This window comes from Protopterus annectens, chromosome 3.part1 (genome assembly GCF_019279795.1).
Source record: "Protopterus annectens isolate FY-2018-M chromosome 3.part1, PAN1.0, whole genome shotgun sequence".
Taxonomy (NCBI): Eukaryota; Metazoa; Chordata; order Ceratodontiformes; family Protopteridae; genus Protopterus; species Protopterus annectens.
The window spans coordinates 1,114,883,864-1,114,903,218 of NC_056732.1; the positions used below are offsets into that span (position 1 = coordinate 1,114,883,864).

The 19,355-nt window shown below is 38.1% G+C and overlaps 1 protein-coding gene across 1 annotated transcript in view; it reads left to right on the forward strand.

Moving 5' to 3' along the window:
• Nucleotides 1-19,355, forward strand: part of LOC122797754 (DENN domain-containing protein 3-like) — a 1,015,730-nt gene that overhangs the window by 573,908 nt on the left and 422,467 nt on the right. Inside the window, exon 10 of the mRNA XM_044066279.1 lies at nt 11,254-11,409. Coding sequence (XP_043922214.1) covers nt 11,254-11,409 — 156 coding nt within the window. The remainder of the gene's footprint in view (nt 1-11,253; nt 11,410-19,355) is intronic.

Sequence of the window (19,355 nt, forward strand, 5' to 3'; positions counted from 1 at the left end):
GAGAAGAGAAGAGGGCCAAGGATGGAGCCCTGAGGAACTCCGATGGAGACAGGCAATAATGAAGAGATGTGGTTTTCCCAAAGCACTGCTTGTTTTCTGTTACTTAGATAGGATGTAAACCATTTGATGGCTAGATTATTAAACGAGAGGGATTCAAGAATATTAATTAACAAAGAGTGGTTAACCATGTCGAATGCTTTAGAGAGATCAATAAAGAGGGCAGAGGAGAGAAGGTTATTATTGCGGTTCCTGTTGATAGTATCTACAAAGGAAAGCAAAGCAGTGGTTGTACTGTGATGTGGTCTAAAGCCATGTTGACAGTTTGCTATTATATTATGACGAGAGAGATATTGAACAAGTTGAAGGTGAATACATTTCTCCATAATTTTTGCCAAAGGTGAGAGTAGAGCAATTGGTCTGTAGTTTGAGTAGTCAGTAGCGTTTCTACCTTTATGAAGTGGGATAATATGTGAGACTTTCCAGATATCTGGGATGGTTCCTTCTTTGTTTGTCCTATTTATGAGTATAGATATAGGTGCGACTACTTTGGCAGCTTTTGAAGAAAAGAGAAGGGAGCTTATCAGCAGAGGGGGTACATGGTTTTAGTTTATGAATGAGTCTGTATATGAAAGATGTAGAGATAGGTTGTGGAGAGAAATTATAGGAAGAGTCTGCTAGGTTACTAGGTGGGTAGAAGTTGTTGGTGTTTAGTTGCCTAGCTAGAGATTGAATAGTTTCAGTAAAGAAAGAGTTAAAAGCATTAGCAGTTAGAAGGGGGGTTTATGGGTTAGCATTGAGAGGAGAAGGAGTTTTGGATGTTCCTGGGGAAAGGAGTCTATTGACTGAAGACCAGAAGAGTTTAGGATTGTTAAGATGAGTTTGTTGAAATTCACAGTAGATTTTTTTTTTGTCAGTTATTATAGCTTTTTTAGTCTGATTTCTAAGCTGGCGGAAGTAAAGAAGGTTTGGGTTGTTTCTATGACATCTCCATTTGGTCCAGACTTTATTTCTAGAGAGAATTAGTTTTTTCGTTTCATTGGAGAGCCAAGGGGCTGTGTTTGATTTCATTCTGATAGTTTTTTCAGGAGCATGTTTGTCCAGAATGGATAGGAAGGTTGTATTAAAGTATAATACTGCATTTTCGAGAGGAAGAGATTTTAAGGGGTTCCAGTTACACACACTGAGTTCAGTTTGAAATAGGTCAATATTAAAATGTTTGGTTGAATTATACATATATTAGGGAGGTTTAGACAATCAGTCTTCTCTCTTGTTATAAATGTTAAGGAGTGGTCACTGATGTCATCAGGCATGGTTCCTACTTTATATATATTTTTTACTTTGTTTGTAAGTATCCAGTCTAAGATGCTTTCTCTCTTACTGGACTTATTGAATCTAGTAATAGATGTGATGTGTTGGGTGAAACCATACAGGTTTATATGAGAAGAAGGATTTTCAGCATTAATACTCTTCCAGTCTATGCTAAAGTTACCTAGTATTATGGTTTCTTGGGGGTAAGTGGTAGATACCCAACTCAGAAAGTCTTCTAAGATAGGTATATTGTTACCTGGTGGCAGGTATATGCAGATGATGTGAAGTGATTTTTTAGTGTTTAAATGGATTTTAGTAATGATGGCTTCTACTTTGCTATCCTGGGTTGGACTTGCAGGAAGGATAGAGATATTAAGTTGATTCTTATAAAGAATTGCTACTCCACCACCTTTACATTTTGAACGGTCAAGCCTTACTATATTATAGCCTTGGGGAATAATCTCAGTATCTTTAGTGACTGGTTTTAGCCAGGTTTCAGAGAGGCATAGAATGTCAAATGAATGTGTTTGAAGGAGGGCATGCAGGTAGGGTACTTTATTGTTTATACTTTGAATGTTAAGATGTCCTATTAGGAAGGCATTATTGAGTTTAGGTTTAGACACTTGAGGAGTGGGGAATATAGGGCCAGGGTTGGGGTGGATGTCACCATCTTGTAAGGTAGGATTATCAGGTCTGGTTATTAAGTTACTCTTGGGAAGGGGTAGTAGTTTTGTTTTTTTATCTGAGGGTAAGACATAGTTGAGGTGGGGGAGCCTGTGGAATTTAGAGGGTAGGTAGCTTGGGGTGGAGATAATGTATGAGTATGAAGTAGTATCATTGTGTATTGTTGTAGTGTGTTTCTTTGGGTAAAAAGGCTGGATGTACAGTGGGTTTTCAAAGAAGGAAAGAAGGTAGGCTGAGATAAGGATGGTTAAGAGTAGGACTGAGAGTATAAGCAAAGTTGGCAAGTAAGTAGCCATTATTTGAAGAGAGTTTGGGTAGGAGTGGTAGTTAGGTATGTGTGGTAGATAAGAAAGGAGATAGTGTACTTGTTAAAATAGTTGGTGGGGTAAAGAGAATATGAGAGGGGAATAAAAAAGGGAATGGAGAAGTAAGAGAGAAGAGGTATATTTAATGAGTAGAGAAAGAAGGTAAGTTAGTGTTTAGAAAAGAGAGGTGGATAGGAAGACAAAGAGAAAGTGAGAGGAGGTTAAGGGGTGTGTCAGGGGGTGGGGTAAAAGAAGAGCGGGAAAGAGAAGGATAGGAAGGCAGTGTTAGGGGTGTGTCTATGGAGCTATAAGGTTAGGACCCTTGGGGGTGGGTGGGAATTGGGGGTAGGGAGAGGAGCGGAGTGAGCCCTCTGGGCGAACGGAGCGGGTAGAAACCACAGAGGGTGAGAATAAGAAGGAGACAATCAGAGATGCAGGTAAGCAAGATAGGAGAGGTGAGTATATAAGGAAGGGGTAAAATAGAAGGCAGAGTACACCAGTGAAAAACAATTCACTCAGTGTAAGGCAAGCAAGGGTGAGGGGAAAGAAGGAACAAAATGGACAGGTTTAAGTAATCAAAGCACAGTGCTGATAAAGAGGAGATAGGCAGAAAGACTGTAAGAACAAGAACAGCAGTGAGTACAAGGGGGGATAGGGGAGAATAAGAAAGAGAGAATACTGGCAGCTGGAAGCTCAAGCACAGGTAAACTGAAAACTCTTTAGGAAGACCGTATAGGAGCCAGACAAGCCAACATTACTAAGCCCATAAACCTACTTTCTGTTCCTTGATGTTTGCTATAAGTTGAGGGAAGTAGAGTTTCAGTCACTTGTAGAAAGGGCCAGGATCATCAGACACCAGTAGGAAGAAGTTATGTCAGGATTCAGTAGAGCACAGCTAAAAGTTTCTGTTCCTTGATGTTTGGTATAAGTTGAGGGAAGCAGAGTTTCAGTCACTTGTAGAAAGGGCCAGGATCATCAGACACCAGTAGGAAGAAGTTATGTCAGGATTCAGTAGAACACAGCTAAAAGTTTCTGTTCCTTGATGTTTGGTATAAGTTGAGGGAAGCAGAGTTTCAGTCACTTGTAGAAAGGGCCAGGATCATCAGACACCAGTAGGAAGAAGTTATGTCAGGATTCAGTAGAGCACAGCTAAAAGTTTCTGTTCCTTGATGTTTGGTAAAAGTTGAGGGAAGCAGAGTTTCAGTCAGTTGTAGAAAGGGCCAGGATCATCAGACACCAGTAGGAAGAAGTTATGTCAGGATTCAGTAGAGCACAGCTAAAAGTTTCTGTTCCTTGATGTTTGGTATAAGTTGAGGGAAGCAGAGTTTCAGTCACTTGTAGAAAGGGCCAGGATCATCAGACAGCAGTAGGAAGAAGTTATGTCAGGATTCAGTAGAGCACAGCTAAAAGTTTCTGTTCCTTGATGTTTGGTATAAGTTGAGGGAAGCAGAGTTTCAGTCACTTGTAGAAAGGGCCAGGATCATCAGACAGCAGTAGGAAGAAGTTATGTCAGGATTCAGTAGAGCACAGCTAAAAGTTTCTGTTCCTTGATGTTTGGTATAAGTTGAGGGAAGCAGAGTTTCAGTCACTTGTAGAAAGGGCCAGGATCATCAGACACCAGTAGGAAGAAGTTATGTCAGGATTCAGTAGAGCACAGCTAAAAGTTTCTGTTCCTTGATGTTTGGTATAAGTTGAGGGAAGCAGAGTTTCAGTCACTTGTAGAAAGAGCCAGGATCATCAGACACCAGTAGGAAGAAGTTATGTCAGGATTCAGTAGAGCACAGCTAAAAGTTTCTGTTCCTTGATGTTTGGTATAAGTTGAGGGAAGCAGAGTTTCAGTCACTTGTAGAAAGGGCCAGGATCATCAGACACCAGTAGGAAGAAGTTATGTCAGGATTCAGTAGAGCACAGCTAAAAGCAGAGCCAGCATGCCAGGGCAGGAGTTACAGCAGCCAGGAACCAAGAGAGGTAGAAGGCAGAAAAGGCACCCAATTCTGGGTTGGACATGGCTCTGTACGTTAGACAGAGTTCGCCTCTGAGAAAGCGGTATGTAACAGAGAACAGTCTTAGCTTTTTCAATCGTGCTGCATAGAGCAACTGTTTGAGGCCAGTAATCCTCTTAGTTAGGTAACTGTGTGGTCTCTCCTGCTGCTGGAGATGTCTAGCCAGGTACATTCCAATTGGTGCATTGTACTCAATAATGGGTCTGATGAGGGAAGAGTAGAGGGGCACCATTACATTCTTAGATCTTGATGCGAACCCTTTCGTTAGAAGGATTTTCTAACCACTTTGGCAACATGGTTAGCAAAGGAAAGCTGACTGTCTACTTGGGTCCGTAGATCCCTTATTTCTTCTTCAGATTTCAGGGGATTACCTCCTATGTTGTAGTTTGTGGGTACTCTGTTTTTTCAAAAGGGGATTACTACGCATTTTTTGCATTTAGCTTGAGACCATGGCTTTGACACCATGCATCAGTCTCATTTAGGCCCTTCTGGAGGATCTCCATGTCGGCTGGAGACTCTATTATAGCACCCAGTTTGCAGTCGTCCACAAACTTAGTCAGCCACAGCCCTTCATTGCTTGCCTGTACCTCTGAGAAGTATATGCCAAACAGGAGGGGCCCCAGGACAGAGCCCTGAGGCGCACCACTCATTACTGGTCTGGATTCGGATGTAGATCCCGCTACTCTTACTTTATGGGATCTGTCTGAGAGCCAGTTTGCTATCCATCTTGTGACGTAAGGGTCAGAGGTAATTGACAGAGTTTTGATCTCAAATGAGTTAACAGATAATGTTGTAAAAGTCATCTCATGTCCCATATCTGATCACAACTCGATTACCTTTGAACTATTAACTAAGAAAATACACAATATTACAATCAGAAGGATACCAGCTTACATAATAAAAATGAAAGAATTTAAGGAATTTCTATTATTAGAGATACAAGACTTTATTACTCAAAATAATACTGGAGAAACTTCAGAAATATACACATGGGATGCTTTAAAAGCATATTTATATGGGAGAGTACTTACATGATACAATAATAAAAGAAAATCTTGAGATAAAGATTTATTAGACATACAACGCAAACTGGACAAGTTAAAACTTAACACTGAGAGACATAACGAAGGAAAAAACAAAGAAAAAGAAATAAACAAACTAAATAATAAATATTTGGAAATTTTAAATCACAAAACAGTGATTAACATAGAGAAATTTAAATTTATAAACTTTTCAACTAATTCTAGATCTCTAAATATCTTAGCAAACAAAACCAAAAGCCTTAAAAAATTCAATCATATCAGAGATCTATTCTCCAAAAAAGCAAAAACTAGTTTTAGAACTACAAAATATCTTATCTGAATTCAAAGATTGTTTTATAAAATCAATCAGAAATCACAAAAGGTAGACCCTAAAGACTATGTTAAGTCTTTCATATCTAAATACATTAAAAATAGATTATCACATGCACACTCTATTAATATAGATAAGCCAATATCTTTTAAAGATGTACAAAATCAAATAACAAAACTTAAATCAAACAAAATACCTGGGAATGGTGGTATTATACCAGAAATATACAAGATTCTTCCAAAATCGGCACTAAACTTATTACACAAAGTTTTTAATTTATCCCAAAGTAACACAATTATTCCCCCATCATGGAAATATACTTTTATTACCCCAATAATTAAAACAAATAAAGACCCCACCAATTGTTCTTCATATAGACCAATCTCTTTATTAAATGTTGACTACGAAATGTTCATGTCCATATATGTGGAAAGAATTAAGAATATTTTGCCATCCCTAGTTAATGAAGACCAGACTGGTTTTATAGCCAACAGAAATACTTATGATAACATTAAAAGAACAATTACTTTGATAGATGCTGCAAAAACATTAAATAGAAACTTAACACTAATAAGCTTAGGCATAAACTGTGCCTTTGATTCAGTTAATTGGGATTACCTATTCATACTCTTAGAAGAGGTGAATTTCTTGAACAATTTTACAAACCTTATATTCAATTTATATAAAGATAGTCAAGCTTATATTAAAATTGATACTACAATTTCTGAGAAAATACCTATTATAAAGGGAACTAAACATGGATGTCCCTTGTCATCACTATTGTTTACACTAGTTGTGGAACCATGGGCCAACTTAATAAGGGATGATGAAAGAATTGAAGGTTTCAAGTTGAATTCTACTACTTCTTCTAAACTACAATTATTTGCTGATGACATTTTAATAACTTTGGAAGAAAATCATAAATCTATCCCAGCAGTATTTGACAATATTATGAAGTTTCAAAAAATAGCAGGTCTAACTTTTAACAATAATAAAACCAATATACTTCTTGATAATATAGAAGGAATTACAGTTCCTCAGAAATACAAAAAATATATCCCTCAAAACAATCAGATAACATATTTAGGAATAGTAATTACAAATAATAGCAAAGATATTACTCAAGTAAACTATAGTAACTGTCTAACTAGAATAAAAGATAATAAATAAATGGAATAGACTATTATTTACTTTGGAAGAAAGACTGTCAATCATAAAAATTATTATCCTCCCTAAAATACTTTACATAATTCAGTCATTGTCTTTATTTCCTTCCAAAATTATAATAAAAAAATTCAATACATTAATGATTAAATTCTTTTGGCATCCTAATAAGTCTAGAATCGCTTTAAATTACCAGATGTATGATTGGACAAAAGGAGGTATAAGTTTTCCTAATTTGGAATTATATACAATGTCCTCGATTATTAAAACTATTTCCCTCTTATTTAACAACTATTCTTCTAAATGGAAATTATACTTAACTTTATTATGTTGGGATTCTACGCTAAATAATCAAAAAACATTAGTAATAAAGAACTCTAACCTATGGATGATAAAAGATTTTTTTATAACACAATCAATTAAATCATATAAATCAAACTATATGCTAACTCTTTTTAAGACATTTAGAAATTATAACTTTAAGTTTACAAATTGTAAAGTTTGGTTCTTTCTTCTTTATCCAATATCCTTCACTCAAGGCCTTATACTCTCAACAGATAAATGTTAATTTTCAAAGAGAGAGGTTTAATTTATTGGTCTCAACTAATGAGAAAGGACATAATTAAGTATTTAGAGGACCTGAAAAATGAATTTAAAATAGAAAACATATATTGGTTAAATTTACAAGAATGTAGACAACATTTATCAAATGCTTTAGACTTAATTCCCCGAGATTTAATACAATCTATACCAAAAATAATATAATTTCTACTTACAAGCACTCAAAATGCAAATATTGCTAATATTACATTATCACATATTTATAAAATATTAAGAGATGAAACAAATCAACATCCTCGAAAATATTGGGACTACTTTAATAGAATTAATTCTCATCTTCCCAATGATCTAGATAAACTTAATATTTTGGAATCAGCTTATAAAACTACATCTTCTTTAAAGTGGAGAATTTATACTTGGAAATGTATGCATAGATCCTTCATTACACCACATATCATTAACAAATTCAACAAGAACATAAACCTGTGTTGGAGATGTAAAAAGATATTGAAAGCTAACTGGTCACATGTGTTCTATGATTGCATACTATTAACAAAATATTGGGAAGATATAAATTGTTTCTTACAAGGCTTGTTTACAGATAACTTTATGTTAACCAAGTCTTTAATATTATTTAACACTCCCAGTACATCAAAGTGTTAGTAAAATGAAATATCCAATAATATGGACAGTACTGTCTGTAGCAAGGAAAATGATAACATTCAATTGGAAATCTGATTCTCCTCCATCATTTCGAGAATTTAAAATACTTCTCACTGAAGTCTGCAATCTAGAGCTATTGACTATCAAGTCAAGAACAAATAAAAACATAAATAAAATAAGTTTGTGGAAAACACTATTTGATTTGCTAGAAAAATATTAATTGTGAAAAACATATTTATTAAAATCTGATATACGTGTGAGTGTCATTGTAAATAGTTATGTTCCTTTGTTAGTTATAAATTGTTTAACTTTTGTATTGAATATACTTGAACATCTTTTGTATTTAGTTCTTTTACTGAAAATTCAATAAAGTTGTTTTAAAAAAAAAAGTCTAGGATACCACCCCTACTGCAGGTTATCAGTGATTAATGCAGACAGTAGCTAGCAGCAAAGATTAGTGTAGGACAGTATGTAAAAGGCAATAGCAAGGGCCTAGAAATAAGAATAGAGAAAGTCACCAAGACATATGGTCAGGGGACAGACAGCTGTGAGATTTAATTCAGGCTACTGCATGCCAGTCAGTGGAAGGCAACTCAGGCTTTGATGCAGGACATTATCCTACATAGGGAATAGTAGGGCAGTGATACATTAGATTAATGGAATATGATGTAGTCAGGGGAGGTCATTCAATAAAGCCTGGATGTCTCCCCTTATGTTCGGTGTTTATTTTATATAATGATTATAGCTGTGTCCACTCGTGCTTTTTTTTTTTTTAATTCGTTTACCTGGAGAAGTAAGTCGAGCCTATGCCACAATGCTGCCTTCCTCAAATTGACACCTGTGGTGTGACCTGTCCTTCCTTCCTGATTCCTGGGCTGGCTGGGTCTTGGTCTGGCAGATTCCTGAGAGTGTGGAAGACTGGGAGTGCAAGACTCTAACTGGGAGGACAGGTCCAGTTGTCCAGAGTGGACTCTGGGCTACTGCTGACTGCTGTACTTAGTATACACACACACGCACACACATTCTGCACCGCATAAAAGTTAAGAAATAGAAATCCCATTCCCAATGCACAACAGCATACAGACATATGCAGAGTAAGTAAACACACACTACAGACATGCGAGCCCTCACCCGAATTCTGACTGGCTGGCAGTCTGCCTCATGAAGCTGATGTCATCGCACACACCCACATGTGATGACATCAACAACAACAACTTCAGAAAAAAAAACAGGAAATTATCAGTAATTATAGGGCCCACTCAGGAATTCGTGGCACCCCATTATTTTAATCTCAAAACTGGTAAATACCAATGAATTTGGTATGGTTGAGAGGTATGTTTGGAAATAAGGAAGGGGTGGTGCTGCGGTAGCGTTGTTGCCTCATAGCAAGACGTTGTCCCGTTCGATTCTCAGTTAGAGCGTCTTCTGTGTGGAGGCATACGTGAATGGGGCGTGCCTTCGTTGAAGGTTGTGCATCAAGGCTGGTAACCCGGTACGTAAAAATCCACTACCAATCATTAGCGGACCGGAGTTCCGCTGTGGCGCCCCTAACCGGGAAAAGCCGAAAGACACAAACTGAAAGGTAGGTCACTAAGTCATCGCCTGTTCAGTCATTGTCCATTTAGTTTGAGGTCAGCATATCAGCCAAACAACCCCTTTTCCCATGGAGGCATAATCCTCACTTTCTATTGGAACTAAATGCTCACCAAACCTGAAGATTAAATTATTAATGTTACTTGGTTGCCTGTTTAGTCACCAAAGTTTGACTATTGAAGCTTTGTCAGAACTGGTGGTGATGGAGTTACACATATAGTAAAGTAACTAATTATTGTTGCCATTTCTTTGTATTACCCTGAAAGAGGCTCCATCTCTATGATCTGGCAGTGTTTTAAGTAATGAAAAAAAGTTGCTTAGGTCACACTGTTGAATGAGACCATTTGCTAAGTGTCCAGAATGTGCCTTTTCTTTCATTGCTGTTGAAAACTTGTCTGATTTTATCTGGATATCTGTAGAGCTGCCTGGAGGGGAGTGCTCTGCTGTGGATTGCTACCCATTTACCTCAAATGGTTATTGCAGCAAACAATGAATTTTATTGTCGACTCTGGTTACTGAATGCTAAACAGAAGCTGTAATTTACCCATATTTTGGAAGCATTATAAAGGCAGGAAAGAAGTTCATATATTGTAATGACAAGTACCCCACATAGCTCTACCCTATTAGAATACAAACATGTTGCTCTGATTAATGGGCTAGGTCAGTTGCAGGGGCTGATTGCTTCAACTTCTCACCAGTGAGAGGATGAAGCATTGCAGATAGTACCAAGACAATCCAGAAGCAGACATATTTAAGAATCTGGTGTTGTGGGAAGTATATTTATTTATTTATTATTTATTTTACATTTGTTAACCGGGATGGTCCGACTGGATACATGTCCTTTTTCAGCGGAGGCCTGGGGAGAAAAGCTCCAACAGAGTTACATTGATAATTAGGTACAGTAAATGAGCTGAAAGAACTTAACAAAAACATAGGCTATTTACATACAAGTACAAGACTGCCATTACTATTTCTGAGATTACTACAAATGTAACATTAATAACATATTAGCAAGGACGGTAGGCAGTATAATGACATAGAGTTAGACAGGATGCATATTTCTTTATCACAGTATACAAAGTACTTATCATCTTAGCTAGTTGTTTATGTTTTAGTTAATGGCACAGAGCTAGTCTGGGTTTGAGCAAGGACATAGCCAGTGTGACTTGAAGTGGAGTTTTAGACTATTTCCGAATTCCGTCAGAGAAGTTGCAAGCGTGATGTTATTTGGGAGAGAGTTCCATATTTTACCAGTGGTGTTGGCAACAGCGTCACCACCTAGGTTGAGAGATTTAGTTGTTTGGACAAGGAGTCTGTTTGCTGAGCGAAGGCAGCTTAGATTGGAGTAGGGAGTCATTAAGTTTTTTAGTGCTAGGGTATTCTCAGGTTGTTTAAGGATTTTGAAGGCCTCTATGAGTTGGGACTGGTGAAGAAGGTGTGGGAATTCTATCCATCCAAACTTTTTCAGGTTAGTACAGTGGTGTGTTCTGTAGGTATAGGTTCTTAAGTATATCTTATAGCTGTACTGTGTACATTGCCTGTGGCTGTTGTATCAATAGATTACAAGAGTAGTTTAGCTGCTGAAGCAGTTTAAATGCTTTTATTGGTTTTCTTTCTAGGATAGAAAGTCTGCCAATGCATTATGATCTAGAAAAGTCACATCTAAGCTCCAGCACCAGCCTAGCAGATGCAAGAATGAGGAGAAGAGTGTGGCAACAGAACCTAAACTGGGAAATTCAACAGATTACATTGCAGTTGATTGTTAATATCTTCAGGTAAGTCATTAATGGAATGCTGTGGCTGATATAACTGTTGTTTTAGTAATAAGATAGCGATTATGTCAAATACTGAACTGTGGAAAGATATGTGCTGAGTCTGTACTGTGCGACACAAATGTACAGAGAGCTGCATTTAGCAGAGGTATCCCAGACTTTGGCTCCACTACATGCAGAGGTTCTTTTAGCACACATTTGCTTTGTATTACAAAATAGAGTTAGACAGTGTAAAGGAAAATGTGAAGTGCAAACTTCAGGAAAAAGAGTGTTCTACCCTCACCTAGGATGATGCCTCAATACAGACAAAAACATGATTGACTTCAACAGTTGGCTTAGTTTCTGGTGTCATTCTAAGGGGATCCAGTACCTGTCAGCCTGGGATAATATGGTTGATAGACCACGATAATTTGCCAGAGCTGGTGTCCACCTGTCACCTCTGGGCTTTCAGCAACTTTCTAAAGCTTTTTCCTCCCCCATAGTGCCTTTTTAGGCAATGTCACAAAAACAAAATTTCCGATATAAAAATATCCTCAAAAAAACAACCTTAAGGTAATGCTGCTAAATGCTAGGAGTCTAAATCTGAAACTGTACTCACTGGAAGCACTCCTCACCTTGGACAATGCAGACGTCTCTGCAGTCACAGAGACCTGGTTCAAGGCCATGGAGAGCACCCTGGCCATACTGGGATATATTGCCTTCCACACGTTCAGACCACAAAATGAACACATGGAAACAAAAGGAGGGGGAATATCAGTATTCAAATATGAATATATCTCTAGACTGGTTAAACAGAATGAGTCCCTAGAGTTACTCCATGTGAAAATAATTATAGGAAAACCCCCTCGCCAAGCTATTACCAGCTATACATCCCCCTCCATGTACCATGATATCCACACTGCCTGCTTGGAACTACTGGAGTTGCTCAAAATGCAACTAAACACCCTGGTTATGGGTGACTTTAAGTACCCATCTATAGATTATGTAAATTATACATGTACAAACACACTCGCTCAAAGGTTCGTGAACTTCATTAATTCAAATGCCTTGGAGCAGATAGTTGACACCCCCACAAAAGGCCCAAACCTTCTAGACTTGGTACTCACTAACATGGTAGAACAGTGCACCACCACAAGTGTGTGGCCCTCCCTGTGAGGTCTGGTCATAAACCAGTCTCTTTTGAAGTAACAATAGCATCAGACCTCCCCCCCCCCCCATGGGAAATTAGGCTAAAAAACTTCTCCAAAGCCAAATACAGCCTTTTACAAGAAGGCATTAATAGCTTCAAAGCTCCTGTCCCCACTGACGGCAATGACACCTATACTGTGATATACACCAGTGCATTGTTTAAACATCTGTACAGTTGTATTGACTCAGCCGTTCCTGACAGGACCAAAGCAAGATCCTCAAGGAATAAACAAGCCTGCCTGGTGGCCATTCGCCATAAACAGGTAATGGTTAAGGTATTGTTGCCTCCCGTGCACAAGGTACAAGGTTTGATCCTGACCTCTGATAAGAGCTTCATTGGTTGAAGTGATAGCTTTAGTGGGGAAAGGTTGGCATAATGGGTAAGGTATTTGCCTTATAGACACAAGGTTCAGGGTTTGATTCTCATATGGGTAATTGACTAGGCTAAAAATGTTCCATACGAGCAGTTAGCCTTGTATGAACCCATGGAAGTCTGTATAATAAGAGGAAGAAATTGCTGTCTAAGAGCAAGAGGGAATGATCTCAGAACTGAAAACATACCTGTTTCAGCTTGAACAAGCAATAAGACATATTGTAAAGTCCTCTAAAGCTAACTACAAATCTAGGTTAACATCTCTAGCTAAGGATAACCATAAGACATTCTTTAATTACATCCGAAACCTTAAAAGAAAAACCCAGATTTGCTCTGAACTAGTAGTGAATGGTACCACATATACTGAACCAGTGGAAATAGCTAACCTGACAGGTTCAGTGAAAACTTCTCTGCCCGCCACATATGCCCCAAAACATTCCTACTACCTATTATCTAGCTATTATCTCTAAAGAACAGGTTTTAAACATTCTCCTAAAAACACAGCCTACATGGGACCTGATAACATCCCAGGATGCATTCTCAATGGTTTAATACAGGATTTGGCAACACTATTGGATACTCTTTTCATCCACAACCTAAGCGCTGATTTTGTCCCTACTGAATGGAAAACAGCTGCCGTCATCCCCTTGCACCAACCCCAGGACCCATTAGCCTGATCAGCCTTTTCATGCACCTTATCAGCAAGGATATAAGAGACCTTCAAATACTTGACCAGACCCAGTTTGGTTTTGTTAAAGGGAGATCCTGCATGTTGAACCTGCTGGACTTCCTCAAGACTATCACCAAAGCTCTGGACAAAGGCATATCTGTGCATATGGCGTACCTAGACTTGGCCAAAGCCTTTGACACAATCCCCCACTTGAAAAGCTCACCCAGCTGGGGGTCAATCCATATACTGTCAGGTAGGTTGCAAACTGGCTCACTGACAGAACACATGCAGTCAATATAGGGGACTCCACCTCCACAAGCAGACCCGTTACCAGTGGTGTGTTTGGAATCTACTTCTTAGAAGTATAGGCAAAAAAGCTCAGGTTTCCTCCCACATCCCAAAGACATATGCTGTAGGTGGATTGGATACTCTAAATTGGCCCTAGGCATGTGTGCGTGGATGTGTGTGCTTCTGAGGAAGGTTGGGTGCCGGGCTGGCAACTCGACACCATAAAACTCCACTGCCAATCATGAGCGGACAGGTGATCCACTGTGGCGACCCCTAACTGGGAAAAGCCGAAAGAAAAAGAAGAAGTATAGGCAAAAACAAAAGGTCTGTGACTGCAAAAGTTTTCTGATGACTGCATACTGGGAGCTTTTTCAGTTCTGGCTTCATTCTGCCAAGTAATGCTTTCAGATATTGATTGGAACAAAAATGGTGGCTATCAGGAGTCATGTTACTTGCTGATATGATACTGTCATCCTGTTATGAGGATACCGAAGCCATAGGCTGAGAAGCATCTTGATATAAAACCAGGCATCATGGGAAGAATAAACAGATAGTGGTCGTTCTGTAATATTGACCAACAGCTTGAGGTTCTGGAATTATGTGTCTTGTGTGTTCTGGTAAAGAACCAGATATCATTTTTACATGTCTTTGGCTATTCATAATCAGGATAAAAAAACATTTTCAAGCAGTACAGAAAAATAAGAAAAAAGAAAAGAAAAAAAAAACACAGTACAGTCCAAGACTATTACAGGAGGACAGCTATAAAAGTGATATTCTTAGAGAGTTTAGATAATGTAACTTAGAAAAAAATTACAGAAAAGTTTGGGCATGTAATAAGTTCAGAATGTAGGAGTGTATGTAAGCTACATTATGAGCAGAGTGTGGCAACCTCTGTATGACGTATGCATAGCTGACACTGAAATATCTGTAGAACAGCATTTTAGCAAAGAAGAGATTGAATCTAACAGTGAAGGACTGTAAGAATGAAGTATCCACATTTGAGATGTAAGAAATCTTTAACTGTGCACTGGTGGATACACAAGTCGGGAGCAAAAGGGGAATGAACAGTACCCTCAAACAAGGTGCTATGTAAAGCTGTGTTAAATTTTTACAGTACAACATGGGCTAGAAGGTGAGCTTGTATGTACAGTGCATCATTAAAAACAATAACGAACGATGCATGTTAGGACTGATTTTGGAGTACTGCATATTCAGTACTGCACTAAGTGGATGAAAGTATTGTCACCAGAGTCATGCTCATTGGTAGTCCTAAGGCTTTTGGGCTTCTGACACAGTATCTCCACCAATTCTAATAAATAAAATTTTTAAGCATGGCCCTGGGTCATAAAATTGCTGACCAACTGACTGGGTTCCAGATCATACAGAGTAAAACTGCAGTCTTCTATGCCACACTCTAAATCACTCCTCACTGCAGTCCTTCATCAACCCCTACTGGTCTCAATACTGTTTACCATGTTCACCATCACCCTAACAGCCACCATTTCTAATACGTAGGATTACCTGTGCACCAGTGGCAATAGAGTGCAGCAATGCACTGTGTTTAAACTGAAACTAGACAGAATATATCGTGGTTTAAACCAAAGCTACTTACAGTTAACTTCCCTAAAGCAAGCACATTGCTGTCTGACTCAGAAGCTGGACTCAGTTTTCCACAGTTATGTGTAAGCTTGAGTCTAGCTTCTGAGTCAAACAGCAATGTGTCTCCTGGACTTAGACTTCCACAGTTATGTCTTAAGTTTGAGTCCAGCAGACACATTGGTGTTTGACTCAGAATCTGGACTCAAACTTACACATAACTGTGGAAAATTAACTCCACCACCACAGTGGAAATGCAGACTGTCACATATGTTGATTACTTGGGCATTTGGCCAGGTCTGCCTGTCACAAATTCTCCTCTCTCACTCTGACTCGGCTTGTGAAGAGATCAGGTCTGAAGTTAGCAAGGGTGTCCTACTGCTAACAACTGAATATATGCAGCCCCTGCTGACCACTGCATCCTTGTCCAGTGGCCACACACATCAGAGTTTGCAAAATAAGATTAGTACCTGCATTCTGCACTCATCTTACAGGGGTCATTGTGGTGCATCTTTGATCAAAATGGTGCAGATAACTTTTACTATTTGAATTGACCTCCTAACTATAGGACTTGTTGGCGAGACCGATTTGTGTCCCAGAGACTCCCCCTTTTGTTGAATAGACTCCCTTTCCACGTCAACTAGTGTACCTCATTAACCCTTTTTAAGCGCAACCTGGCTAACTGGATGGGGAACAGAAAATACACCTCTGGGATTCCACCTGTGTCCCTGCTGGACAGTGGCATCGGGTGCTGACTTGTTAGAACGTGGACTAAATTCTTGGCTAGGCTTGTAAAGGCCTCAGGGCCAATAGCCTAGTAACTTCCTATGATCCTATGAACCAACTCCTTATTCTACAAGTTATTGTGTTTAGGTTGATGCCACACATTGACCTGTTACCTCTTCTTTCACTCCTTTTCCTGAAGTTTGCACTTCACATTTTCCTTTAGACTGTCTAACTCTGTTTTGTAATATAAAGCAAATGTGTGCTAACATAACCTTTGTAGTTAGTGGAGCCAAAGTCTGGAATACCTCTGTAAATCAGGGGTTCTGCCTATAAGTTTTCAGTGTGGCAGCACTTTGACATTCTTTTTTCAGGACAGCACTAGTTTCATGTGTAAAGGTGCCATGATCTCATGTAGAAGGGATATTGGCATATGCTGAGTGCTTTAAGAAATGCTGAGTCACGCCTCGTGAGATTTGTTTGGGCGGACTGTGCTTCTTCTGTTCTTTAGTTCCTCACAGGTTTTCAGGGATGCTTTATCTTATTAGACTTCCCTTGCCCTTCTGACTCTTTCATCCCTAATGCTATAGCTGCGTATATAATGACAAAGACCAGTTGAAAACAGTTCATAACTATAGCACTGTAATGAAGTGCAAATGCTGTAGTTAACTCACTCAAGCCTAAAACTTGAAATATGTAGCATTTAAAAGCATGAATTCTAAAGGAACATATATCATGGATGCTGTTTAGAATGCCAACATGAACTCTGATGGAGTGTATACCTTGGGAGTTGTTTAGTATGTAAATCAGATGCTCCAAATTAATCATTAGTGACACTGATGCAAGTAGAGAAACAGCAAGCTATTAAAGTAGTCCTGTCCCGCTGAGTTCCATAGTCCAGATCTGATCAACTTCAGGACAAAGTTTATCACGTGTAACTAAACCAGCAATGGTAACTTGAATTACTATAATGATATTGACTGTAATGCTTGTTACTAAATTTACATTCAGTATAAAACTTACGTTAAATGTATCAGTTTGTTTCATTAAAGGTCACCTTTGAATCATTTGATAATGAAACAAAACTAGCTGATGAAGCCTCCTAAGCTCCCTTCTATAATCTAGACTATAGACAGAGAGTTTATTTGTGTTGGCTGGTCATCACCAGGTAAAAGTTGTTTTCCTTGATATGTTAGGTATGCTTGGGTGAAGGAGTGGATTAATGCATTCGTATAGGGGTTTCCTGTAAATCTGCAGGGCATCTCTGAAATAAACTGTTCTGGAAAGGGATGAAATATTTCTGTAACTGAATGCATCTTGGGAGTTTAACTTCCCATAATCTTCCTTAACAGCTGCTCCTTAAAGAAACATGGACTGTCAGAGCCTTCCGTTTCTCAGTCTTTGAATATTTTGCCATTTGTTTGTATGTGTATTGAAATTCTTTGTCAGTATTTAATAGCAACTTATCCTCAGCAGAGTATGTTTAACGTTTCCAAAGGTTAAGTAATGTGTTGATGTACTCTTTACACCACTGTGCTTCATGATCTGATAAAGCCTGTTAAGTAACCTAAGGCAAAAATGCAAAATTAATAATCAACATTTTGATGAACTGTAGAGTCTGTTCACATGCGTCTCTGATTATAACACTGATTTGCATCCAAAGATTTTTATTCTTTTTATATTGTTATAGACACTGACAGAAAATGTTTTGTAAGCTGTCTACTGGTATAGTTTTACAGAACAGTTTCACATTTTGATTTTGTATTGCATTTATTCCAGATTTAATTTCTTCTGTGTTGATCTGCTGAATTGCCCATCCTAGATGTCTCTGGTATTTGGGATAATATTTGAAGAATATCCCACAGCTGTAGTATGCAGATCACTTCTGTCATTTGGCAAGTTTTTCAAATTGCCTGGTCTTTTGTGTAACGTCCCAACATATTTCTCTTTTTTCAAAAGGTTAGACATTACACAATAGACCGGGGTCTGCAGCCTTACAGCCGCAATGCAGACACGTAAACAGAAAACAAAGGACCCACATTACTCTACTAATTTAATCACCAGAGGATCAAGGAACTTAAAAGTTTTGTTAAATCCCTTTAGCTGAGATATAACAAACACCATAGCCAGTGCAGCTGGACAAAAGTTTTATATTATTAGTAAAACTCTTCCCCTTCCACCAGCGAGGCAAATAGTAAAACAGACATTTGGCTGATCTGCTGAAGACTATGCAGAAGCACATCAGAACTTAGATGACCACCATTAGTTTGAACTTTAAGAGCTATACTCAAAGAGCTTTATAGACTATTTTCCGCATTTTAGATTTTTAATTTTTTAATGTTTAATTTTGTAATTTTTTAATTTTTTTTTAAGATAACTTCTTGAAGTTTATACTACCCAGAAATTAAAATAAGGGTTTCAAAGAAGAAATATCCTAAATTCAAATAATGCTTTTGGAAACTTTGGTGATTTTAGTTATTTGATTAATTATTTGTAAAGGTGAAATGTCTTGAATCCACCCCCAAGTAGTCAGAGCCGGGTCCACCATTGCATCATAGGTAATTAAATAGTTATCCGTCCCCACACATGCCCCTAGTGATGTCATGGGCGGCAACAGCTGTAGACTTGCAGTGCTCTTCTGCCAATAAAGGATTTTCCACTTTGAACTGAACTGAGTACTTGTCATAATAACAGTTTTAGGAAAATATGGCTACAAAGTCATTAATTCTGTTAGATAAATTTAATTTCCCTGAGGAAACAGAGTACAGTGAAGTGCTAATTCTAATAGACCTAATGTAAACTTCAAAATTGCTTGATGTAGTGATGTTAACATTTCTGCATCTCTCTTTACAACATTCTGGGTAGGTTGTTGTCTAGTAGAATAATAAAAAGGTTAAAGCTATTATTTCCCAGTAATGAAGTCTGTGAAGACCATTCAGCTAGTCCTGAATGTGTATACATTTTAACATGGTGTACCCCTCTCAAAAAAAAAAAAAAAAAAAAAAAAAGAAACCTTCAGAGTGAGTTTTGTGAAGATTAACTTCTAAACGATAAGGTTTTGAACATCCTTGTGGGATGCTATAGTCTTTCTGTGATATTGCAGTTACTAAA